Source organism: Salvelinus sp. IW2-2015, linkage group LG4q.1:29 (assembly GCF_002910315.2).
Source record: "Salvelinus sp. IW2-2015 linkage group LG4q.1:29, ASM291031v2, whole genome shotgun sequence".
In the NCBI taxonomy this organism is placed as follows: Eukaryota; Metazoa; Chordata; class Actinopteri; order Salmoniformes; family Salmonidae; genus Salvelinus; species Salvelinus sp. IW2-2015.
This window is the reverse complement of record NC_036842.1, coordinates 51,597,532-51,624,617: the sequence shown is the minus strand read 5'-3', so window position 1 is coordinate 51,624,617 and position 27,086 is coordinate 51,597,532. Positions and strand designations below refer to the sequence as shown.

Genomic DNA, 27,086 nt, shown 5'->3' with positions numbered 1-27,086 from the left:
TTCCCCCAAGGGGATGAATAAAGTTGTTTGATCTGAATTTAATTGAGTAAAATATGGTAAAACACAGTGGGTGGGCGTGGATGTCTGGACAGTTGGTGATTCCTCCCACCTGGGTTCTGCACCGAGTCGATTGTGATCTTGTAGTTTGCTTTGCTGGAGCTCAGTCCTGCCATCACATCCTCTATCCTCCACAGCTCCCGCTTTATCTCGGTTTTCTCCTGCTACACACACGCACATCTTAGCTGGTTCCTACTGTGCTACACACACACACACACACACACACACAACCACACACACACACACACACACACACACACACACACACACACACACACACACACACACACACACTTTTCCCAGTAGACCCACCCCATCTACAGTACACGCTTCAAAACAGTGAATAACAACTCTATGTTCTGTTCACGTCTACGCCTGTGGACATTGTCCCCATCGAGTGGAATAGCAGCACTGCACAGCACTGAGGTGCAGTACGGGCTCTGACCTGAGGGGTGGCGCTGTGGTTCATGTGTGCCTGTAGCACGGCCCTCAACTGCTCCACAGAGCTCTCCAGCCTGCTGTAGTCCTCCCAGGCCCGGGCCATCTCCTACATATAACATGAGGCAGCAGGGGAAGACAGAGTTTCCGTAAACATATACAGTGGAATGTGATGGCCAGAACCACACAGAAGACCATACATCTACATCGGCATTGCTTGCGGTTTAGGGTCTTAGGCTAGGTTTCTGTATAAGCACTTTGTGACATCTGCTGAAAGTGGGTTTATATATACATTTGATTGACGGATTGCTACCCGACCCGAGCTCCAACGGGGCCCCGACGTAGATCGGGTTAGGGCCGGGTGGGACCTGTTTTTTCATCAATAACCAGGGTACGGGCAGGGCTCGGGCATCACTAAATTGATCAGTAACATTCTGAAGTCATTTGCTCGTGCTCTACTAGGCAATACAGTCACATCTGACTAAGATCATAACACAGTGCTTCAACCTCGTCATAATACAAGAGAAGGAGAGATCATTCCACYGAAAATAATAACGTTCCTTGAGGTTTGTCGGAGTTTAGAGTGACGAAAGCTAACAGCTAACTGCTCTSTCATGTCTCTTCACRGAGCAGAGCAAGCGGAGCCGTTGCCATGGATACTCACAGACTCCCCGAGGCGTCATGAGCAGCGCGCATGCAGAGCGACCCGRGCGCAGCGAGCCAGTGACAGACAGAGAAGAGCAGCTAATGGATTTACTAATGTAATAAGTTATTTCTGATTTCGGCCCGGGGCCTTAAATTTGGCAGAAGCAATCGGGCCAGGGTAGGGCAGGGCTTAAACATTGCGGGCATGGGTAAGGCTCAGGCTTAAAGTTCAGGTGTGTCTGATGATCTCACCGTGGACGCGCTGGAGATCTCGGCCCTGATGTGCACCACGTCCTCCTGTAGGAGTCTCTGCTGGTAGGCTATCTTCTCCAGGTGGGTCGCCTGGTCTCTGTACAGCTCCATCTGTTGGTGGGACACGTCCAGCACCGACTCCAGCTTGTCCTGATGGGTCAGGGGTTAGGAGGTCAATATCAGTTAAACTCGGGAAATGCACACAATGATGTCAATTTTGTCAAAGTGGAAGAAAAAACATAAAATAAAACCCTTTAAATTGGACTAAATTTCTTTTTTTTACCTCACACATTGACTTGACATTGATTTCTTGGCTGATAAATTCAAACGGACCCAAATGCAGTGAGACACAGATGAGTACAGAGATGAAGTGTCAGTACCTTATCGTCCTTCAGTGAGCTGATCCGGACCTCCAGATCCTTCAGGGTCTTGTCCTGCTCACATAACCGACTGAGTTTAACCTGTAGGCCAGGGACAGATAGAGAAACAGACAGACAGCGAGAGAGAGAGACAGGGCTGTTACAGACCAATCTTTCCTACTGTTTCCTACAGTGTGTGTGTGTGTGTGTGTGTGTGTGTGTGTGTGTGCGTCACTTTCCTCCATGTACATGTATATCCTCCCCCTCTCGCATCGCACCTGTTTGTGTGTGTGTACGTGCCTGCAAGTCTACCTGTGTAAGTGTGTCCGTATCCCTCTCTCCCGTCTCATTAGCTGATAATTATGCAGAGCAAACCCTTTACGCAAATACGCCACATCCCACGCTACCCTTTTGAGTCCTCCTAATTAATCCCCGATTAAGGGTGCATCACCAACGGCACCCTAGTTCTTATACAGGGCACTACTTGGGGCCCTGGTCAAAAGGAGTGCAATGTATAGGGAACAGGGTGCCATTTGGGACACACAGTTAGAAACCCATACATGACAAAGGATGGATCAACTGATTTTCATTTCTCAATTTGTGGAAAACGGTCATCTCAGGAGGATAGTAAAGATCACAAACACAACCGCTCGACGTGAACAAATAGTATTCCATCAAATTAAAGCTGTTACATACAGTTGCATAATAATTGTTTGTGGTTTTGAAAACGAGAGAAAATAGCTAGATTAAGTCACATGGTATCTTTCGAAAGGCACAAAACATTTGCCATTCTGTTGAACGCATCATTTATTTGTGGTGATGACTTCACGCGCAGTAATATTGCTTATTTGACGCCATGAAATATTCAGTGCGGATAGGAAAAACCCTGGCCTCCTTATAAATTGTTAAAGGGCAAATGAGCGGAGCTGTCAACGCTACACTCTTCAACTCCTTTTAGAGTAGTTACACTCTGAAAGGAGAACAAATTGATTTAAAAAAATGCTAATATAGAACTGAAAGACTCACGACCTCATACATTTTTCTCTTGAAGTTGAGGTAAATAGCCCACTAAATCCTAGTTGACCACTAAATCCTAGTTAATAATCCTAGTATTATTATTTTATTAGATGTATTAAATTTGTATCACTCACTCTATGGCTGGGGGCAGTATTGAGTAGCTTGGATGAATAAGGTGCCCAGAGTTAACTGCATGCTACTCAGTCCCAGTTGCTAATATATGCATATTATTAGTACATTTGGATAGAAAACACTCTGAAGTTTCTAAAACTGTTTGAATGATGTCTGTGAGTATAACAGAACTCATATGGCAGGCAAAAACCTGAGAAAAAATCCAACCAGGAAGTGGGAAATCTGAGGTTGGTCGTTTTTCAACTCATTCCCTGTTGAAGATACAGTGGGATATTGGTCATGTTGCACTTCCTAAGGCTTCCACTAGATATCAACAGTCTTTAGAACCTTGTTTGATGCTTCTACTGTGAAGTGGGGACGAATGAGAGGGGAATGAGTCAGAGGTCTGGCAGAATGCCTTGAGCTCGTGACGCTCGTTCACGTGAGAGCGAGCTCTGTTCCATCGCAATTCTACAGACAAAGGAATTCTCCGGTTGGAACATTATTGAAGATTTATGTTAAAAACATCCTAAAGATTGATTCTATACTTCGTTTGACATGTTTCTACAGACTAATGGAACTTTTGGACTTTGTCTGCTCGTGCGTCATGAAGTTGGATTACTGGGCTGAACGAGCTAACAACAAGGAGGAATTTGGACATAAATTGACATTATCGAACAAAACAAACATTTGTTGTGGAACTGGGATTCCTGGGAGTGCATTCTGATGAAGATCATCAAAGGTAAGTGAATATTTATAATGTTATTTCTGACTTCTGTTGACTGCACAATATGGCGGATATCTTTTTGGCTTGTTTGGGCTCTGAGCGCCGTACTCAGATTATTGCATGGTTTGCTTTTTCCGTAAAGCTTTTTTGAAATCTGACACAGCGGTTGCATTAAGGAGAAGTATATCTAAAGTTCCATGTATAACGCTTGTATTTTCATCAACATTTATAATGAATATTTCTGTAAATTGATGTGGCTCTCTGCAAAATCACCGGATGTTTTTGGAACTACTGAACATAAACATAACGCGCCAATGTATACTGCAATTTTTTTGATATAAATATGAACTTTATCGAACAAAACATACATGTATTGTGTAACATGAAGTCCTATGAGTGTCACCTGATGAAGATCATCAAAGGTTAGTGATTAATTCTCTCTCTATTTCTGATTTTTGTGACTCCTCTCTTTGGCTGGAAAAGTGTCTTTCTGTGACTTGGCACTCACCTAACATAATCGTTTGTGGTGCTTTCGCCGTAAAGCCTATTTGAAATCGGACACTGTGGTGGGATTAACAAGAAGTATATCTTTAAAATGGTGTGAAATACCTGTATGTTTGAGGAATTTTAATTATGAAATTGAAATTTCTGTTGTTTGAATTTGGCGCCCTGCACTTTCACTGACTGTTGTCATATCGATCCCGTTAGCGGGATCTCAGCCATAAGAAGTTTTAAGGGTCTATGGTAGTCAGTGTATCAGTCTCATCTCTGTACCTACCCTTCCAGAAAAGTTTGAAGCTAAAACTCAAAATGTCCTTTGGAACAAGAGATGGAGTGAAAATGTTGTTGAGGGTTGTGGGGTGGGAGAGAGAAAGAGCGAGTGTGTGTGTGTGTGCGCATTTGTGGGGGTGCATGTGTGAGCAATGCGGAAAACTGCTCCGCTGTGATTCTCGCTCATACTCACATCCACGTCACTCTCGGCTACTCTGACAGGTCTCGTTGCTTCTTTCAACGTCTGACTTCCAACCACCTTGGGACCAGAAAAGAAATACATGTTCAAATAGTGTTGCTCTGTGTACACTCAGTGGCCAGTTTATTAGGTACACCACCTCGTTCACCAAAATGGTTCGCTCCTACAGACGGTGAGTCACGTGGCCGTGGCTTGCTATATAATGCAATCAGACAGGCATACCGGTTCTGTTTGATTGAATGTGAGAATGGGCAAAWCGAGTTACCTAAGCGACTTTGAGCGTGGTGTGATCGTCGTTGCCAGGCGCACCGGTTCCAGTATCTCAGAAACAGACGGCCTACTGGGCTTTTTACGAACGACAGTGTCTAGGGTTTACCGAGAATGGTGCGACAAACAAAAAACATCCAGTCAGCGGCCGTCCTGMGGGTGAAAACAGCTCGTTGATGAAAGAGGTCGAAGGAGAATGGCAAGAATCGTGCAAGCTAACAGGTGGACCACAAACAGGTAAATAACAGCGCAGTACAACAGTGGTGTGCAGAACGGCGTCACGGAACGAACAACTCGTCGGTCCTCGCCATGGATGGGCTATTGCAGCAGAAGACCACACCAGGCTCCACTCCGATCAGCTAAAAACAAGAAGAAGCGGTTCCAGGGGGCACGCAATCACCAACACTGGACAATTGAGGAGTGGGAAAACATTGCCTGGTACGACGAATCCCGGGTTCCTGTTGCGTCATGCGGATGGTAGAGTCAGGATTTGGCTAAGCAGCATGAGTCCATGGCCTGGTGTCAACGGTACAGGCTGGTGGCGGTGGTGTAGGGAATGTTTGCCTGGCACACGTTAGGTCCCTTGATACCAATTGACCAACGTTTCCCTGCCTCGAATAATTCTAGCTGTTCTGGAAGCAAAGTGGGTCCGACCCGGTAATAGATGGTTAGGGTGTACCTAATAAACTGGCCCCTGTTCTGGTAGGGATATTGGCTGTTGATGATACTAAAAAGTTACACTGAAAGCACAATGAGGAAACCAACCGTGAACCAACCATGATGACTTAGAGAAAGTAAGAAAATAGCCATTGACAAATGCAGCCTATATGACACAGAGACAAAGAAGCTCTTTGCATGAACGCCACTCAAGACAATGCCCATTGGTTACATTTATTTTATCTCCAAAGATTTTCATGTCCCTGTATCACAAAAAGATGGACAACAAACCAATTTTAAAACAAAAATGGAATGAGACACTGCTAGGCTACTCCTTACAATACTCCCAGTGTTGGAAATACATAGATTTGTACAAATATATATTTTGGGGAATTCCTAGAGTATATTCTGAACCAACTGGGTTTAGGGTAAACATGCTGTGTTGTACTGGGGATATATCAAGGATATATGTTTGATAGATCAACAGGAGGATGGTGCAACCAGCTAGCTTTTCAACCCCCGAACCAACCACAGCCACCACAGCACACGCACTGCAGAGCCATCCCAGGCCAGGACCACCAATCACATCACAAAGGAGCCGAGAGTCAGGGGTTACAGAGGGGTCAATGCCAAGCCAGTGCCCACACACAGCCATGGACACAGAAACAGTGTTTTTAAGCGATGGGATGGTCTCCCTCGTAAACATGTATACATACACGCTCATGCGCACACACACATACAGTGTGTCCACAGTTCTTACGTTCCATAGTGGCCCGAGAGGCCCGGCGGTGCAGTGCAGTAGCACACTGTGAGCCGTGAGGATGAACGGCTCTAAACTTTTGATCTGTGTCAAATAGATGGAGAGCCACTGTTACAAAATGGCTGCCGTTCGCTATGAGCAAGTTAGCAATTTGACCATTCATTTGAATATACTCTTTTGTATACCAACTGTTATGTCATTTATTTTTATTACCCCTTTTTCTCACCGATTTCYTGGTTTCCGATTGGTAGTTACAGTCTTGTCTCATCGCTGCAACTCCCGTACGGACTCGGGAGAGGCGAAGGTCGAGTGCCGRGCGTCCTCCGAAACACGACCCAACCAAGCCGCACTGCTTCTTGACACAATGCCGGCTTAACCCGGAAGCCAGCCACACCAATGTGTCGGAGGAAGCACCATGCACCTGGCGACCGTGTCAGCGTGCATGCGCCCGGCCCGCCACAGGAGTCGCTAGAGRGCGATGGGACAAGGACATCCCTGCCGATCAAACCCTCCCCTAACCCGGACGCGCTGGGCCAATTGTGCRCCGCCCCATTGGTTTCCTGGTCACGGCCGGCTGCGACAGAGCCTGGACTCGAACCAGGATCTCTAGCCACTCCTGCATAGTCTTGGCTGTGTACTTAGGGTTGTTGTCCTGTTGGAAGGTGAACCTTTGCCCCCAGTCTGAGGTCCTGAGCACTCTGGAGCAGGTTTTCATCAAGGATCTCGCTGTACTTTGCTCCATTCATCTTTCAATCGATCCTGACCAGTCTCCCAGTCCCTGCCGCTGAAAAAGATTGCCACAGCATGATGCTGCCAGCACCATGCTTCACTGTAGGGATGGTGCCAGGGTTCCTTCAGACGTGACGCGTGGCATTCAGATCAAAGATCTGAGTTCAATCTTGGTTTCATCAGACCAGAGAATCTTGTTTCTCATGGTCAGTTTTTAGGTGCCTTTTGGCAAACTCCAAGCGGGCTGTCATGTGCCTGTTACTGAGGACTGGCTTCCGTCTGGCTACTCTAACACAAAGGCCTGATTGGTGGAATGCTGCAGAGATGGTTGTCCTTCTGGAACGTCTCCCATCTCCACAGAGAAACACTGGAGCTCTGTCAAAGTTACCATCGGGTTCTTAGCCACCTCCTTGACCAAGGACCTTCTCACCCGATTTCTCAGTTTGGCCAGGCGGCCAGCTCTAGGAATTGTCTTGGTGGTTCTAAACTTCTTCCATTTAAGAATGATGAAGGCCACTGTGTTCTTGGGGATCTTTAATGCTGCAGAAATGTTTTGGTACCCTTCCACAGATCTGTGACGACACAATCCTGTCTCTAAGCTCTACGGACAATTCCTTCGACCTCATGGCTTGGTTTTTGCTCTCACATGCACTGTCAACTGTGGGACCTTATATAGACAGGTGTGTGTCTTTCCAAATCATGTCCAATCAATTGAATTTACCACAGGTGGACTCCAATCAAGTTGTAGAACCATCTCAAGGATGATCAATGGAAACAGGATGCACCTGAGCTCAATTTCGAGTCTCATAGCAAAGGGTCTGAATACTTATGTAAATAAGGTACTTCTGATTTTTATATTTTATAAATTTTCTCAAATTTAAACCTGTTTTCGCGTTGTCATTATGTGGTATTGTGTGTAGATTGATGAGGGGGAAATGATTTAATACATTTTAGAATAAGGCTGTAACGTAACAAAATGTGGAAAAAGGGAAGGGGTCTGAATACTTTCCGAATGCACTGTATGTACAGTGCCTTCATTCCCCATTTTGTTGTTACAGCCTGAAATGTATGTTTTTTAACCATCTACACACAATACCCCATAATGACAAAGTGAAAACTTTGAAATTGTAGTACATTTATTAGATTTTCCCCCCAGAAATCTCATATTTACATAATTATTCACACCCCTGAGTCAACACATTAGAATCACCTTTGGCAGCGAATCACCTTTGGCAGCGAATCACCTTTGGCAGCGAATCACCTTTGGCAGCGAATCACCTTTGGCAGCGAATCACCTTTGGCAGCGAATCACCTTTGGCAGTGATTACAGCTTTCTGAGTAAGTCTCTAACAGCTTCGCACACCTGAATTTTACAATAAAATTCCTCAAGCTCTGTCAAGTTGGTTGTTGATCAATGCTAGACAGCGATTTAAWCCAAAACTGTAACTAGGCCACTCAGGAAATTCAATGTTTTCTTGGTAACCAGCATACACTGAGTATACAAAACATTAAGAACACCTGCTCTTTCCATGGCATAGACTGACCAGGTGAAAGAGATGATCCATTATTGATGTCATTTGATAAATCCACTTCAAATCAGATGAAGCGGAGGAGACAGGTTAAATAAGGATTTCAAAGCCTTGACACAATTGAGACATGGGATTGTGTATGTGTGCCATTCAAAGGGTGATTTGGTAATATTTAAGTGCCTTTAAACGGGGTATGGCATTCGGTGCCAGGCTTGTGTAAAGAACTGCAACGCTGTGTCAAGAATGGTCCACCACCCAAAGGACATCCAGCCAACTTGATACAACTGTGGAAAGCATTGTCGTCAAAATGGGCCAGCATCTCTGTGGAACGCTTTCGACACCTTGTAGAGTCCATGCCCCAACAAATTGAGGCTGTTCTGAGGGCAAAAGGGGGTGCAACTCAATAATAGGAAGGTGTTCCTAATGTTTTGTACACGCAGTGTATTATATAGAGCCAACATATCAATAAACTGGCAGTACATGTATCAGTGTGTGTGTCTCTCCCCCCCTCCCTGCTAAGCATCACTGGGACCAGAAGACCAGGGGACCACGCTGCCTGTGCTGGGACCAGCTACCTCCTAGGATAACACTTTAAGGGTCCATAATAAACAGTTTATTAGGCATTTACAAACCATTTGCTCACCATTTATTCCTCAGTACTCCAACATTTGTAAATATTAGTAAGCTAGTTATWCACGCATACATTTCTTTAAAACATCCTGTGCGCTTGTTCTTTTACCAAGTTTGACGTTTTGTTCATCCCCATTTATGCCGTGTCATTCTCAGCTCCACCCTGAGATGCAGGGTGTGTTGGTCATCCAGCGAGTAGTAAGGTGAGTGTGTTAATGTTAGAGAGCTTTGGCCAGGSTTTAGGCCTAGCTCCAGGGTGAAGTTTCCCCTAGGTACAAATCCATGATCAGCTTCCCCTCCACCAATCCTAACCTTAACCATTTGTAGGGGAAAATGTAAAAACGGATCCAAGATCAGTGCCTAGGGGCAACTTCACKKTACTCTATTTGAGTAGGCCTASACGAGAGGGGGAAACACAGGAGAGAGAGGGATGAGGAGATAACAAAAGGGAAACAGGAGGAGAGAGAGAGAGCGTTCCCACCTTCAAGTCTAGATACTCCAGGTCTTTCTTCAGTTGCATGTACGTATCGTCAACCTTCGGGGTGGAGTGGAGAGATAAAGAAGAGTCAATCAAAGCTTTACGGCATTACAGTATGGCAGCGTACAGGATTTTGACAGGTATACGCTTCCATATTATAGATCTAACTGTATAGTGGATATTAGTTGCCGAATGAGTCACTGATAATACATATGATTATATAGCGCTACTCATTAACGTCAAATCTACCATGATGTGTAATAATAATTACTTGTCCGTTCTACTATAATCATTTATAATGATCCATAATGGATTAGGAATTAAGGGTGAGATGATTGTAAGCCTATTGTCAAGAATATGCTTTTGGATGATTGCCATCTGTTAGGCTTGTTATAAGATGAGTAAAATATCAAAACGGGCAAAACGTTAATGTTGTCATCCAAAACACGCATGCACACACACACACAGAGAGAGAGAGAGAGAAAATGTTTGCATTGGCACATTTAATTTATTATGAGCTTCTCAATGTTATACCACCAGAGATGCAAGACGTGCACATACAAAATGGAAGCACACTACAAGCAGCCGCTCCAAGATCACAAGCCCAAAAACGGCTCCACTTTGAAGCAAACTAGCAACATCTCAGCCAAACAAACTTTATAAAAAAACACTGAAAATGAGCGAGAGACATCAAAGTCCAGGCAGATTTAAAAAAAAAATGGAACTGTATCTAAAGCCAACCAGACAGTCTTAGTCTGGGATGACTGCACTGAAGCTATAGCACAACACGACATGCTAACACACAATCCGGCYCTACACAGCCTAACTTGAAGTGCAAAAACCCCCACTACAGGCTGCTACGGCCTTAAAGTCTTGTTTGATAAAATGCAACAACTGAAACCAGAACTATTCTGGGTTAGAGACGAAGAGAAACTGAAATGGTTATTTAGAAAATAAGTGTTCCTGGTTGCAAATMTTGTTTTCAAAGCATGGAAGATACTGTACGTCAAGATAAGCTACATCATTGAAATAGCAGGTTTCTGTTTAGTTTTTKGTTTCTTTTTCTTTTTCGTTTGAATGTATACATGTGCAGTGACTTGCAAAAGTATTCAGACCCCTTGGATTTCTTCACATTTRWTTCCATTACAAAGTGMGATTAAAATGGATTTAATTGTCATTTWTTGCCAACAATCTACACAAAATACWTGAATGTCAAAGTGGAAGAAAWATTARATCTTCTTTTAGATAAATACATTCAGGAAAAAAATAACTAAAATATAGTCGTTGCATAAGTATTCAGCCTAAATTAGATCAGGAGTCAAATTTGGCTGAACAAATCACATAAGTTAGATAGACTAATAGCAGTGGACATGATTTTTGAATAACTAAGTCCTCCTCTGTCCCCCATACAGACAACATCTGTAAGATTCCTCAGTCAAGTTTTGAATTTCAAGCGRAGATTCAACTACAAAGACCAGGGKGCTTTTCGAAAGCCTCATAAAGAAGGGCACTGATTGGTAGATGGGTAACAATAACAAATCAGACATTAAGTTATTAATTATGCTGTGGATTATACTGTATATTAAACCACCCAGACACATCAAAGCCACGGTCGTCCTTCTGAACTGAGCTGCAGGACAGGAATGAAACTGCTCAGGGATGTTACCATCAGGACAACGGTGATTTTAAAACAAGCTACACAGTTCAATGTCTGTGATGGTAAAACACTTGAGGATGGATCAACAACATTGAAGTGATTCCACAATAATTACCTAAGTGACAGCGTGAAAAGAAGAACAGAAATATACAGAATGAAAATACCAAAAACATGCATCTTGTATGCAAAGGCACTAAAGTAATACAGCAAAGAAACACAGCAAAGGAATACACCTTTTGGCCTAAATGCAGAGCCTTATGTTTGGGGCAAATCCAACACATCGGAGTAACTATCTCCTTATTTTCAAGCATAGTGGTGGCTACATCAATATGTTGGTAGGTGTGCTTGACATCAGCAAATACTGGGGAGTTTTTCCCAGGATAAAAAGAAACAGAATGGAGCTAGGCACAGGCAAAATCCTAGAGGAAAACCTGCTTTAGTCTTCTTTACAACCTACAACACAAGGCCAAATCTACACTGGAGTTGCTTACCAAGAAGACAGTAGATTTCCCTGAGTAGCCAAATTACAGTTTTGACTTAAATCTGCTTGAAAATCTATGTCAAGACTTGAAAATGGTTGTCTAGCCATGATCCCAAACATCTTGACAGAGCTTGTAGAATTTTTTTAAGAATAAATGGGCAAATATTACACAATCCAGGTGTGCAAAGCTCTTATAGATTTACCCAAAAAGAATCACATCTGTAACCGACGCCAAATGTGTTTCTAACATGTGTTGACTCAGGGAGCTGTATACTTATGCAAATACTATATTTTAGTTATTTCATTTCTATTAATATTTAAAATACTTTTTCTTGCACTGTGACATTAGAGATTATTTTATATAGATTGTTGACAAAAAAAATGACATTTCAATTTTAATCCCATTTTGTAACACAACAAAATGTGAAGAAATCCAAAGGGTCTGAATACTTTTGCAAGGCACCGTATATGAATGAGTATAATTTCTGCGTGCGTATATGATTCATTTCTTTGCTACTGTGGATAGTGTGTTTTATAAGCTCACTTGGGCAGGGCATCTTGAAGATGCAAGACACTATAATAATGAAACAAATCAAAAAGCATAGAAATGGACTATGGCGGCCAGCCAGCACAGGCCAACGCTCACAAACAGCCATGCCCAGGTTGAGCTCACATTGGTGGGGTAAAGAAGACCAGGCGTACTGGGGGCCCCCACCTGGCTGCTGCTGCCGTGGCCCATGGGGCCTGAGGGGCCTAGGAAGGGCCCCAGATAAGAAGGGCCGGAGGAGAAGAGAGGGTTGTTTTTGGTGGTGAGGAAGTGGGGGCCAGAAGGGGTGTAGTTGAAGTGCTGCAGCTGGGTTAGCGTGTGGTGGCGCGCGGCGGCCATCTTTGCCTGATGCCTTCGGAGCTGAATGAGCAGGAGGGTGAGCTCCTCAGGCTGCTTGTGTAACAGTAGTGAGTCCCTCGGGGGACAGAGGGAGGGAATGGGGGAATTAACTCAACACCCCGACACAGACAGAGTGCTCAACGGTTAGCAAAGATACTCAGAGCTGTATAGAATCTATATAGTTAGGTAGAACTGGTCGGTCATGTTAGCACCAAACGTTCAATGCCATTTACATTCAAACAATGCAATCTTACTGGAACGCTAGGGAAAGTGGAGACATCACAAAAGTCTAACTGTAAATAGTAGTGGAGACACCAGTTTTGGAGGCAGTGTTACGCTTGCTAGCAAAGAAAGCTGTACAGTAGCTAACTAGCTAAAATGTTTCACCCCACAGTTAGCCAGGTTATTTAATTATTTAACTAGCTGAAGTTATTTAGAGCTAGTTAGCTAGTAAAAGGGTGCAGGAGTGGTGGCTAAAGTAACACTTGTGTCAATAACATGACAAAAAAAACGTGCGTTTCCAGTTGTGTTTACATTTTACAGATTAGGACGCAATCCTCTTTCCAAGTGTTTTTTTGTGGAACTTTTGATACCAACACGGCAGCCATTCAAATATCTGTATCTACACTGAACAAAAACATGTACGCAACATGTAAAGTGTTGGTTCCATATTTCAAGAGCTGAAATAAAAGATCCCAGATATGTTCCATACGCACAAAAAAGCTTAACTCTCTCAAATGTTGTGCAAAAATTTGTTTACATCCCTGTTGGTGAGCATTTCTCCTTTGCCAAGATAATCCATCCACCTGACAGGTGTGGCATATCAAGAAGCTGATTCAACAGCATGCTCATTACACAGGTGCAGGTGCACCTTGTGCTGGGGACAATAAAAAGGCTACTAAAATATGCAGTTTTGTCACACAACACAATGCCACAGATGTCTAAGGTTTTAAGGGAGCGTGCAATTGGCATGCTGACTGCCGGAATGTCCACCAGAACGTTTGCCAGAAAATTTTATTGTGAATTACTCTAGCATAAGCCGCCTCCAACATAGTTTTAGAAAATGTGGCATTACGTCCTCACAACCGTAGACCATGTGTAACCACGCCAGCCCAGGAACTCCACATCTGGCTTCTTTACCTGCGGGATCGTTTGAGACCAGCGACCCGGGCAGCTGATGAAACTATGGGTTTGCACAACCAAAGAATTTCTGCACAAACTGTCAGAAACTGTCTCAGGGAAGCTCATCTGCGTGCTCGTCGTCCTCACCAGGGTCTTGACCTGATTGCAGTTCGGCATCCTCACCGACTTCAGATGGCAAATGCTCACCTTCGATGGCCACTGGCACGCTGGATTCACGGATGGATCCCGGTTTTAACTGTACTGGGCAGATGGCGTCGTGTAGGCGTTATGGTATGGGCAGGCATAAGCTATAGACAACGAACACAATTGCATTTTATAGATGGCAATTTAAATGCACAGATACTGTGACGAGATTCTGGAGGCCCATTGTCGTGCCTTTTATCCGTCGCCATCACCTCATGTTTCAGCATGATCATGCACGACCCCATGTTGCAAGGATTTGTACACAATTCCTGGAAGCTGAAAATGTCCCAGTTCTTCCATGGCCTGCATCCTCACCAGACATGTCACCCATTGAGCATGTTTGGGATGCTCTGGATCAAAGTGTACAACAGCATGTTCCAGTCCCCAACAATATCCAGTAACTTCGTACAGCCATTGAAAAGGAGTGGGACAATATTCCACAGGCCACAATCAGCCTGATCAACTCTATGTGAAGGAGATGTGTCGTGCAACATGAGGCAAATGGCGGACACACCAGATACTGACTGGATTTCTGATCCACGCCCCTATCTATTTTTAAGGTATTGACTTTAAACAAATTTTGTTACGTTACAGCCTTATTCTAAAATATATTAAATTAATGGTTTTCCTCACAATCTACACACAACACCCCATAATGACAAAGCGAAAACAGGTTTTTAGAAATGTTTACTATTTTATAAAACATTTCTAAACATAAATACCTTATTTACATAAGTATTCAGATCCTTTGCTATGAGACTCGAAATTCAGCTCAGGTGCATCCTGCTTCCATCGATCATCCTTGAGATGTTTCTACAACTTGATTGGAATCCACCTGTGGTAAATTCAATTGATTGGACATGATTTGGAAAGACACACACCTGTCTAGATAAGGTCCCACAGTTGACAGTGCATGTCAGAGCAAAAACTAAGACATGAGGTCGAAGGAATTGTCCGTAGAGCTTAGAGACAGGATTGTGTCGAGGCACAGATCTGGGGAAGGGCACCAAAAAATGTATGCAGCATTGAAGGTCCCCAAGAACACAGTGGCCTCCATCATTCTTAAATGGAAGAAGTTTGGAACCACCAAGACTCTTCCTAGAGCTGGCCACCCAGCCAAACTGAGCAATCGAGGGAGAAGGGCCTTAGTCAGGGAGGTGAACAAGAAAAAAAAGAGCAGCAGAGTTATTCTGTGGAGACAGGAGAACCTTCCAGAAGGACAACCATCTCTGCAGCACTGCAGCACGAGGAAAAGATGAGCAGAGCAAGGTACAGAGAGATCCTTGATGAAAACGTGCTCCAGAGCGCTCAGGACCTCAGATTGGGGAAAAGGTTCACTTTCCAACAGAACAACAACCCTAAGCACACAGCCAAGACAATGCAGCAGTGACTTTGGGACAAGTCTCTGAATCTCCTTGAGTGGCCCAGCCAGTTTTTTTATTTTTTTATTTTTAATACAGAAATTTCTTAGTTATTATGGGGTATGGTTTGTAGAATGATGAGCGAAAAAAACAATTTAATACATTTTAGAATAAGGCTGTAACGTAACAAAATGTGGAGAATGTCAAGGGGTCTCAATACTTTCCAAATGCACTGTATCTGTATTCCCAGTCATGTGAAATCCATAGATTAGTGCCTAATGAATTCATTTCAAATTGACTGATTTCCTTATATGAACTGTAACTCAGTAAAATCGTTGAAATTGTTACATGTTGTGTTTTTGTTCAGTGTATATCGGAAACCTGAAATGTTGCTGATTCACATCCCATCCTTGTAAAGTACTGTAAATTAAGCTAATTGCAAAGTGTCCATGTTATTCAAGAAACACTGGATCTTTGACTTCATGTCGTAATCTAAAACAACATGCTTGGGTTGTGACTGGGTGTGTGACTCCATACCGTTTTCCCGTGAAGGCTGGGAGCGCTGACCGTGTGTGTGATGTAGTTGGAGGGAGGCATGGACCGTCTCTCGATGGTGGCAGCCTGGCCAACACAACCCACACACACACTACAGTTAACAGTCTTAATCTGCCATTATTACCTCCACAAAATACTTTCAGAAAAATTAACATAAACCTGCTATGACACATTCAAGTTTCCTTCCCCTTCGTCTTACCTTGAGTAGTTGAGACTTGGCTCTTCGGGGGGACCCAGCCACCGGCACGTCCAGTGCATCTCTCTCCCCCCGGGGCATTACCACCACCCGATTAACGGGTGTGTGGGGCCTCCGTGGGGGGGACAGGGCCCTGGAGCTCTGGGGGCCCGGTGGGAGGATGTCGGAGGGGTCTGGGGGCACCGACACACAGCGGGGAACCTCAGAACTGGGTCGCTGGGCCGAGGGGGGCACCGTGGAGGGGGGCCTGGGCCCGAAGGGGTAGTCCGGGGCAGGTGTGTAGAGGGGGGCGGTGGGACTGCCGTGGCGGAACTGGTGGCGCTGCTGCCACTCGTAGAGCTGCCACACGGTGCCAGGCCCACCGATGCCACCCCCGTCCCTGGCGCAGGTACCCTGGGGGTCTGAGGGTCCGAGTCGGAAGTGGCTGAGGCGGTCCTGTGCGTATTTGTACTCCCCTTGGCGCGCGGCGGTGGGGGGGCTGCGGCGAGGGGTCTTTGGCAGCGTCTGGTAGGCCTCCAGGCCGATGAACTTGGGCTGAGTCGGGGGGCTGTGACGGGGGAGGGTGCCCCCTCTCGAGGGGGGGCTATGGGAAAGAGAACAGGGAAGAGGCCGGAGGTCAGACAAAAGCAAGGCTGTGAACTTTGTATCATTGTGTTGCTGATATACATTTGACTGGCTTAGCAGGGTCGGAGTACTGTGCTGAACGTAAGCCTTATAAGGCTTTGAGTGACGCTATGCGTAAATTATTCCAAGAACCCCACTAGAGGGAGATATTGGCTATGAGCCCCATGATGTACTTGCAGTATATCAACCATACCTAAACACTGAAACCGCTTACCTAGTAGAATGTGTGTGTGTGTGTGTGTGTGTGTGTGTGTGTGTGTGTGTATGTGTGTGTGTGTGTGGTAAAGTATGTGTTTGAATATGCACCACAATAAACATATGCGAGTGTGAATACTCATGCTGTGCACGTGTATAAGTTTAAAGTTGTATTAGTAATAGAGTATGTACGGGATACGTATGGTACTCATTGTCTAACGAAATGCTTATAAGAGTAGGCCAATGTGTTTGAACTCAAGATATGAGTGTCTATGTGTTTGTAATTATATGCCATTTGAATGCACAGTGATAAACACCTAGACGAGTGGCGGTGTGACCTGTGAACCATGACCTTTACCCTTTGTGCTCGGCCTTCTGCACCTTGACCCAGTGCTCCACCTGCTCCAGGGCGCTCCTCCTCTGCACCTTCCTTTGAGTGTCAACCACCTGTGGGGCCAGCGTGGCCCTCTGGTACGTCCCCGTCCCCATCCCGTTGGGTTCTGGAGTGGGTGTTCCGTTCCTCAGACAGGCCCCGGGGGGCAGGGTGAAGGCGCCGCGCGACGGGGCACGTGATGGCGCCCTGGAGGGGGGCGCGGATGTGGGTGCGGAGGCGGAGTCTGGAGGTAGGGAGGGAAGGGGAGGGAGACTGCTAGGAGGGACGGCGTCCATTTCAATTTCCACGCTTCCGCCGCCGAGGGAAGGAATCTTGGAAGTGATGGGATTGAGTGTGTCGTTCCGGAAGCTACGGCGCTCCTCGGTTTCTCGGATATCGGCAGGTTCGAGGACCACTCCATCGCTATGGAGATGGAGGTCGGCTCGGGGTTCGCGTGAGGTCTTTGTGTAGTTGTTGACGTGGTTGGTTTGGGGGACCCCCTTGCGTTCTGACGTGTTGGGCATTTCCGATTTCTCCGATGTTTCCGACGGCCTAGGAAAGGAACAGAATGGTAAGATGTTTTGGCTCTCTATCTCAACACATAGGAACAACAGAATTATTGACATTGCCATTGTATCAGGACAGTAACTAGGGTAGCAAAATTACAGTAACTTTCCCACTTATTTTGTTTCCTCATTTTTCATACCTCTAATCTCTAACAGGAGTTAATGTTAGAAATTACTTTTTGTAATTTACTAGAGAATCATTATTTCATCCCTTCATAATCGCCAATCACAACCAAGTGAAGTGTTAACATTAGCATAGCCTAACATGAATGAAAGGCCCATCAAAATAGGATATAGGAACATAGCCTCAGCTACAGGGAAAATCAGGCTAATTCCATCTAAATGAAGAGAACTGGGCTACTAAGCGTTAGCAATTAGCGTAGCCTAGCCTCCTGGGTCTCTCAGGCTAGTTAAACTGACAGCCACTTGTGCTAAAAATAGCTCAGGGGTACTGTCTAATGGACTGGCGGGAATGAGCAGTCAAATTCGCGACGATGGACACAATCACTTCCCTCCGATGATATGAGCTTCTCATTCATCAAATACAGCGTTCCAGGACCGTTTAGTCATAAGAGCCACAGTGAATTGATTGGCTATAACACACATCCCACACACACAGGGTGATAAACGTACAGTATGCAGCACACAGTGGGATCATTTAGCGGCGTGGCTCAATCTGATGGGTCCATACTTCTGAACATTAAAATCGTTGACATAGTCCTGCGTGATAGTAGGCTACATGTTAGTTTTTCCCATCCCGAAAACCTGGCGCACTTATAGCCTTATGACAACAAGACCAGCTGGACATGATTATTTCCTGGGACAAACWCTTGCATCTGCCAATTCCAAATGTTGATGTAGTTGGATGTGACTGAACACTTCGTCATGAAAGCGTCCTTAACAGAAGTGAAAACGGCACGGTCTGCTATTCTAAGCTACTGAAACACGCACTAGATTTTATCTGGACGAACAGCTCACAGTGTCAGTGAGTATGGCTCCTGGTCATTTTGGGGCGTTTTGCGGCAAAGTTCGAATCCCAGGACGGATCGTTTTTCACCTTTGAAATGTTGAATTGCATTTGCTGCGATAGTCTGTTTCGAAGGGAAATCAAAACCATTGTAAATGAAGATGAGAAATCTATTTAATGAGGAGCTTCATGGAGTGTCTCTTGCTGACCAACACAAAGGCTACAGGGTTGTAATGTTCCCAGAGCGATGCTCCGCCACCTCTCAGAACGGTGCTTGTTTAGTGAAGTTTAGATCAAAGCTGAATCAACGTCTCACAAGATCGATTAATGATTATTTAGTATTCTACGTAGGCCTCACATACCGAATATAGTAGCATAATGTTACTGTTATTTGAATGCACAATGATTAACATTGTGCATTCAAATGGCAGTAACAAACACTTCATTTGTTTGTAGGCTAAACGTTTTATATGCATTAGAATAATCATCCACTTCGTCACATATGCATTATATAAAGTCGAGCATCGAGGACCAGCAGTGAACTTTTTTTTCTCCTTAACATAAACGCTTGACGCGAGGGGGCCTCAAACCCACGGTTACTGTACCCCGAAGATTCTCAGTCAACTGCCTTACCCGTATACCCCACCTGACAGTGATGATAATGGAGGAACATGACAGCTATATGAAAAGAACAGAAGGCTCTTAAAAAAATATATAATAATCCACACTGTACGATAAACTTAAACATTGTATAGACCTTCTTTACCTATGCTAAATCAGGAAAGGGCCTTCCCCAAACTGTTGCCACAAAGTTAGAAGCACAGAATTGTCTAGAATGTCATTGTATGCTGTAGCATTAAGATTTCCCTTCACTGGAACTAAGGGGCCCAGCCCAAACCATGAAAAACAGCCCCAGACCATTATTCCTCCTCCACCAAACTTTACAGTTGGCACTATGCATTCGGGCAGGTAGCCGACTCCCGGCATCCGCCAAACCCAGATTTGTCCATCAGACTGCCAGATGGTGAAGTGTGATTTATCACTCCAGAGAACGCGTTTCCACTGCTCCAGAGTCCAATGGTGGCAAGCTTTACTCCAGCCAACGCTTGGCATTGCGCATGGTAATCTTAGGCTTGAATGCGGCTGCTCGACCACGGAAACCCAATTTATGACGCTCCCGACAAACAGTTATTGTGCTGACGTTGCTTCCAGACGCAATTTGGAACTCGGTAGTGAGTGTTGCAACTGAGGACAGATGATTTTTATGCGCTTCAGCACTCGGCGGTTCCATTCTGTGAGCTTGTGTCTCCTACCACTTCTCCGCTGATGCTCCTAGACGTTTCCACTTCACAATAACACCACTTACAGTTGACTGGGGCAGCTCTAGCAGGGCAGAAATTTGACTAACTGACTTTTTGGAAAGGTGGCATCCTATGACAGTGACACATTGAAAGTCACTGAGCTCTTCAGTAAGGCCATTCTACTGCCAAAGTTTGTCTATGGAGATTACAGGGCTGTGTACTCGATTTTATATATCTGTCAGCAGCGGGTGTGGCTGAAATAGCCGAATCCACTAATTTGAAGGGGTGTCCACATACTTTTGCATATATACTGAAAACGTGTATTTTTAGCGTTAGTAGCCTAGTAAAGAATGTGTCATGCAATATTGGCACACTACACTTGTGACAGACCAAACCAAACAAAAGTAAACCTTCAATTTAGAGGTTTCAAATATCTCTCAAGGGCCAAGTTGACCTATTTTATGAAGTGCCATTGGTTGGTGGATTTAAAGTCTAAGATCTTTGATAGGCCGATGCAGAATTTGTTAGCGGAAATAATCTCTGCCAGCTGGTCTTGTTAGCACAGTGTGCCAGGTTATCTCATGGGAACAGCTAACATGTAGCGTTGTATCACGTGCAACTTCGTCAACGATGATGTAGATTTTGAGACGGTTTAACTTGTTTTAATGTTTCCAAGTATGAACCCAATATGTTTGCATTCATTCTGTCTATATCTTATATATTTTATATCCCAATATTTATCACATTTTGCCCCTAGTTTTCAACGGACACAAAGCCTCTGACCACAGTTCCACTAAATGAGATACCCTAGTCTAGACAGCAGACACAGCATGGAGGCCTCGGTCTCTGTTAGTTCCTGTAGCGCAGTGAAGCGACCTGTCACACGCCTGCTATGTGTGTAGACCCACCTGGTTTGACAGGAAATCGGACTCCTTCACAACACCACCGCTACCTGGGCCTCATCAATCTCTGTCTGATACACACTGCCTCGCTCTCTCTCACACAGTCTCTTTCACTATCAATCTTGTCTGTCTTTGTCTCCGTCCGTCCGCCCGTGTGTGTCTGTCCGTTCGTGTCTGTCTGTGTTTGTCCGTATGTGTCTGTCTGTCCGTGTCTGTCCGTCTGTCTGGGCAGACAGACGCGGGTGGAAAACTAGGGGCAAAATGTGATAAATATTGGGATATAAAATATATAAGATATACACAGAATTAATGCAAACATATTGGGTTCATACTTGGAAACATTAAAACAAGTTTAAAGTTAAACAGTCTCAAAATCGGCATCATCGTTGACGAAGTTACACGTGATACAACGCTACATGTTAGCTGTTCCCATGAGATAACCTGGCACACTGTGCTAACAAGACCAGCTGGCAGAGATTATTTCCGCTAACAAATTCTGCATCGGCCTATCAAAGATCTTAGACTTTAAATCCACCAACCAATGGCACTTCATAAAATAGGTCAACTTGGCCCTTGAGGGACATTTGAAACCTCCAAATTGAAGGTTCACTTTTGTTCGGCTTGGTCTATCACAAGTGTAGTGTGCCAATATTGCATGACACATTTTATTACTAGGCTACTACCCAAAATACACGTTCACACATATACAGTATATATGCAAAAGTATGTGGACACCCCTTCAAATTAGTGGATTCGGCTATTTCAGGATGTCACCTTTCCAAAAAGTCAGTTAGTCAAATTTCTGCCCTGCTAGAGCTGCCCCAGTCAACTGTAAGTGGTGTTATTGTGAAGTGGAAACGTCTAGGAGCATCAGCGGAGAAGTGGTAGGAGACACAAGCTCACAGAATGGAACCGCCGAGTGCTTAAGCGCATAAAAATCATCTGTCCTCAGTTGCAACACTCACTACCGAGTTCCAAATGGCGTCTGGAAGCAACGTCAGCACAATAACTGTTTGTCGGGAGTGACTGTCTGTCCGTCAGTGTCCGTGTCTGCCTGCCCGTCCGCCTGTCTGTCCGTGTTTGTCCGTCTGCCCGTATCCATCCGCCTATCCGTCCGTGTCTGTCTCTGCCTGTCGAACGGATGGACAGCCCGTCTGTGCGTCCGTCCGTGTCCGTATTGTCCGTCCGTCTCTTTGTCTGTGTGTGTCCATCCATCCCCATCCGTCTGCCCGTGTCCGTCTGTGTGTCTGTCCGTCTGTGTGTCTCTCACCCCCTCTTCTCTTCCACATATCCCCCTCTTTCTCGCTGACATCTCTCTCGGTCTCTCATCAGCCCCCCCCGTCTATTATTCTCTCTAGTCTGTCCATCGCTTTTCCCACCATCACTCTCTTCTTCCATCTCTCTATGTTATTCACTTTCTCGCCATCCTTCTCACAGCATAGTTAGGCATCTGTCATAAAGTCTGTGAAACTGTACTATTGTGTGTGTGTGTGTGCACCAATGCAATCTGAGAGCAGGCTGAGTGGCATCATGGAGCAAGGCTGGCACAGACACAGCATCACAATGCACTCTCTGCTGCAAGGTCACACAGGCATGCACAAGCGCTCACACACACAAATAGCCCTAGAGATTGCAGCTCTGTTTCTCAGCGCTGCCTATCAATGAGACTGACAGAATGGCAAACACAAGGAAACTCATCTCTCTCCCCAGACAGATATATTCAGACAGACAGACAGACACACACACACACACACTTCAGAATTGCCACAGCTAAGTTACATGTACCATTCACAATACAATCTCGGTCAGATGGGTAATTGCCCAATAAAATATAACCAACTGAACAGTCCCAAAAGTGCAAACTCAACGCTACCCCTTCAATTTGTTAAAGCTAAATCAAGCAAACCTCCAATATTTCACATGTACATGACCCAGGTCTGGAGTGGCAGGTTGACAGACAGAGAGGTCAGGTCCGAGGCAGCGTACCTCTTGGCTTCATGGTGAACTTTCCCCTACGTACAGTAGCACGGCCCATCTGAGAATTACACCTCTTCGCCATCCTTTGGCTGTGTTTGAGAAGTGGATCATCTATTTGTCAACTAATTGCCACTTCACCGATTACTCTCAAAATAGAAACGGACAATATTCGTACGGTTACCCGTGCACACCACCTTTTCTCCTGGCCTTTACTATTTGGGGAAAGTGTGAAACGATGTCTCAAAAGGAATGGGGGGCATCGTCCGAAAGGTCAAAAAAGTTTAGACCCAGGTGTTTATCAATGTTGATATATCGACGGGGCTTAAACGCACTGACACGGCAACTAAATGGCGAGAGAAGACAAAACGGTCCACGTACAGTAAGTGTTCCACTCCGTGGGACGGAAACCTGTTGATGTTTGATTAGATGATAATGTGAATAACGTCGGCCACTCAGAAAAGAAAGCAGATATCTGCGTCAATCGCGCAATTTTTGATCTTTCCCCTACTGTCGAAAAAATATGCATTGGTTAATTCTAATGAGACGATGTTCACAACATGTGGGGACATTTTAGTACGAAACATTTCTGCCTTGTTTAATATTCTAGATGACATGTGGGGTACAAATTCTCTTTTGGGTGGTAACTTAGAAAGAGCTGGTTGGATAAAGAGTCATTTCATGCTCATTTATCAATTTGTGCCTATATGTAAATGCAAATTGGTTGTTATTTTTCAAACGTTATATTTCTAGCAATATAATAGCAAAACATATGAAAAGGGCCATATGTGGTTTAAAAAAGTTGGCATGATTCACTTAACGAAGAAATAATGTCATATTTCACATTAAATTGAACACCTGAAGTCACACCAAAATGTCTGGATTCCATTCATTCCCTGTCTCTCATTGTTCATTTGCTATAATACAGTCAATATAAATCCATTATTTGATGGATTTTTTATTTATTTTTGATCTATAAGAGTTGAGTATCTTACTCCATTACGCAGCCGTTAGATTTATCAGAAATGGATTTTGGACCCTTTATCAATTTTGACGACCGTTGCGTCCCCGATCCGAACCTTAACCTTTGGCGGCGGTAATGCAAAACTGACCCAGGACCAGTGTCTAGGGCTAACTTCGCACTACACCTACCTCTTGAGGCTGTCGGTTTGGTTCTGCATCAGCGCCGCCTGGTTCATGGCCTTCACCCAGCCGTTCACGTCCTCCTGCGTGTCGGCGCTGAAGAAGTACGTCCGCATGCCGCCGTGCTCCGCCTGCGAGTCAATCACAGTGCTCCGGTTGTAAATGTACGAGCGCATGCCCATGTGGTTGGCCTATGGGAGAGGAGAGAGGGAGTGTCAGACTGAAGAAGAGTGATGGACGTTGTGTCTGGCCAATGGGGTAGATAGCAGGGTTGGGGTCAACTGAGTTTTGAATTCAGTTATTTCAGGTGAATTTAAATGTAATTCAAAAACAAAAAATGGTCTACAATGAAATGAATTGAGAACTGAATTGACCCCAACCATGAAAGAGATGGATAGAGAAGTGTTGAACAATTAAGAGAAATAGGGACATGTCTGCCCATGGAGACACAAACACATTCAAGTCAGCCAATAGAGAGAACAAAATAGAGAGTCAAATCAGCATTAGCCAATAGGAAAAGAGACCTATCTGTGTTGGCCAATAGAAAAACAGAGATACCAGCCAAATAGAGACAAAAGAGGCCAGCCAATAGAATAACAGAGAGAAGCGACAGAGTACTCCAGCCAATGGAGAAGGAGAGAAACATCCATACCGACCAATAGACACAGTAGCATGAGTGACATAACAAGAATGCAAAGGTCCAATCCAACCCACGACAGAGGGCAGTGTAAGCCAATCAACAACAAGCAAGCATAGAAGGAGCCATTGTGATAGAACTTCAACCATGACATTGCTATTTTCAACATGCTCGTGAATTGTTTGTACTAGGCCTACTCTATACTTGTTTATACATACTTGTCTTATGCTTGTCTCTATGAGGTGTTCTGATTCTCCACACTTTTCCCCAAAGTGTGCACTTGCACACTTCCCATCATGGATTTAACAATGGTGGAAACCCCCCTACAATAGTCAACGAATACACCATTCCAATGCTTTTAAAATCCATCCCAGTGAGTACGCAAGTGCATTCGTTTGGGAGAAGGATGGAGAATCAGCACGCAGTCCAAATCTCTATGGCCGAGTTAAGATTCTCCCAGCCTTCACCCAGAAGTGTTCACTCGTTCACTCCCTCTCATGTATTTACAAGCATTGGTTTGACGCAAGCACGGTTGGAGGGAGACTCCACCATTTTCCTTCCACCAGCCCATTCCTTTTGGGGGTAATTACTGGATTGTAGTCTATGAAGAAGCAACACCAATATTTCAAGAGGCAGCTTTCGTTAGATCGGAGAACGCTATCACTAGCACTGCAAAAGGCAATTATTGAGGCAATCACTCATGCCACCGCCATTATGTAACAAATGAGAGCCAATCTATACGGGGTCTATTCACTAGCAAACCAAGCTGAAGCAAACCGGCAGAAATGGAGAGGGACCTACCTGAATTTGTCCAATAAGAAACGCTGGTTTCCCTTTCTCCCGTAGCAAAACGTTTTGCTACAGTGTGTGCTAATGAATACACACCTGCCTTTTTGTCTTATCAGAGTCCAGATCCAACTAAAATCCAAGAATCCCAAATGGCACCCGTTTCCCTATTAGTCCACTACTTTTGACCAGGGCCTTGGTCAAATGTAGTCGACTGTGTAGGGAATAGGGTGCCATTCGGGACTCATGGGTTTTAGTTGGATCTAGACAAAGCAAGGTAACAGATTGCCAAGCGGGTGTGAAATGGGTGTGATTTCTTCATTTGAGTGTTGGCATCTTTTTTTGATTTTGCCCAACTCGACGTTTGATACAAACCTGGCTTTTCAAGTTGAGGCATGGGTGTTGTTCGTGGCGTGAAAACCCCTACAACACTATACACACACGTGTACAGCACAGGAGGCTGCTGAGGGGAGGACGGGCTCATAATAATAGCTGGAATGAAATACCACCAAACACATGGAAACCACGTTTGATGTGTTGGATACCATTCCATTGATTCCGCTCCAGCCATTACTACGAGTCCGTCCTCCCCAATGAAGGTGCCGCCGYCCACCTGTGGTGTACACACATCCATGCACACATGTATTCCCACAAACACACAGACAGACCGTGCTCCTGCAGGATGGCCGGGTGTAACAGTAAGCCTCTTGGCCCCAGGCAGTGGTTGGAGAAGGTCGGGCCAGAAGGCTGCCTCTACCCCCTGGGGAGGTGTTTAAATCTCCTCCCTGGCTGGTCTAAGGTTCGGCCTGTAGCGTACACTGTGGAACAGGATGAAGTTGCCCCGAGACCTAGGATCAGCTCCCCCTAACCTTTAACCATCAGTGGGGAAACTGACCTGAGATCAGCATCTAGAGGCAGCTTCACCATACTCCGTACACTAGAGTGTAGCAGCAGAAGGCCCGACTTAGCTACTGGCAAGGTCACGCACGCGGGGGGGGGGGGGGGGTGGGGGGGGGTCAGACTGCTGCTGTGTTAATCAGCTGTCTAATCACCCCTCACTCACTCTCCAGCGATCTGGACAAGCTGCTCTCTAATATAGTTCTATATCATGGTCGGATGTACGTGCATGTCATACACACGCGCGCACCCACCCCATCTATCAACCTATCCCGACAGCTACCCTGTCACTGTAATTATCCAATACCTGCCCTGCCTTTTCAGACCAATGTAAGAATGTGCAGACAGTGCCTGGTCTCTTATAACATTCCTTACCACAGCCTCATAGCAGGGAAGAGGCTGCGTGGGATATTCAGTGCACTGTGTGACCGCCACACCTCCACAGAGAATGCACACTGCTCACCCTGGGCAAGTCTCCCTCCCCCTCGGCTCTCCTCCTCAAAAATAGCCAGCCTGTACTCCCAGACAGGAAGGCTAACAATAGCAGCAGTCCTCTTATTCCTCTCCCCAGCCCCTCTCAGACACGCAGGCTTTTTTATTTTGTCCCGTCTATTCAAAGCCTTCTTATTGTGC

The 27,086-nt window shown here is 45.1% G+C and overlaps 1 protein-coding gene across 18 annotated transcripts in view; it reads right to left on the bottom strand.

The window, feature by feature from the left end:
* The window catches only part of LOC111962122 (pleckstrin homology domain-containing family A member 7), a 180,509-nt gene that overhangs the window by 11,829 nt on the left and 141,594 nt on the right, over window positions 1-27,086 (bottom strand). For 8 of the 18 annotated variants that reach the window (XM_023984958.2, XM_023984956.2, XM_023984964.2 and 5 more), the window contains 12 exons: window positions 24,143-24,324; window positions 17,266-17,832; window positions 16,092-16,671; window positions 15,875-15,958; window positions 12,438-12,701; window positions 9,630-9,683; window positions 6,261-6,344; window positions 4,571-4,636; window positions 1,773-1,853; window positions 1,393-1,542; window positions 503-604; window positions 110-221 (listed from right to left, as the gene is read on the bottom strand). In XM_023984958.2, the coding sequence (XP_023840726.1) occupies window positions 110-221; window positions 503-604; window positions 1,393-1,542; window positions 1,773-1,853; window positions 4,571-4,636; window positions 6,261-6,344; window positions 9,630-9,683; window positions 12,438-12,701; window positions 15,875-15,958; window positions 16,092-16,671; window positions 17,266-17,832; window positions 24,143-24,324 (2,326 nt within the window). The remainder of the gene's footprint in view (window positions 1-109; window positions 222-502; window positions 605-1,392; window positions 1,543-1,772; window positions 1,854-4,570; window positions 4,637-6,260; window positions 6,345-9,629; window positions 9,684-12,437; window positions 12,702-15,874; window positions 15,959-16,091; window positions 16,672-17,265; window positions 17,833-24,142; window positions 24,325-27,086) is intronic. The other 10 variants (XM_023984957.2, XM_023984959.2, XM_023984960.2 and 7 more) reach the window with 10 other exon arrangements.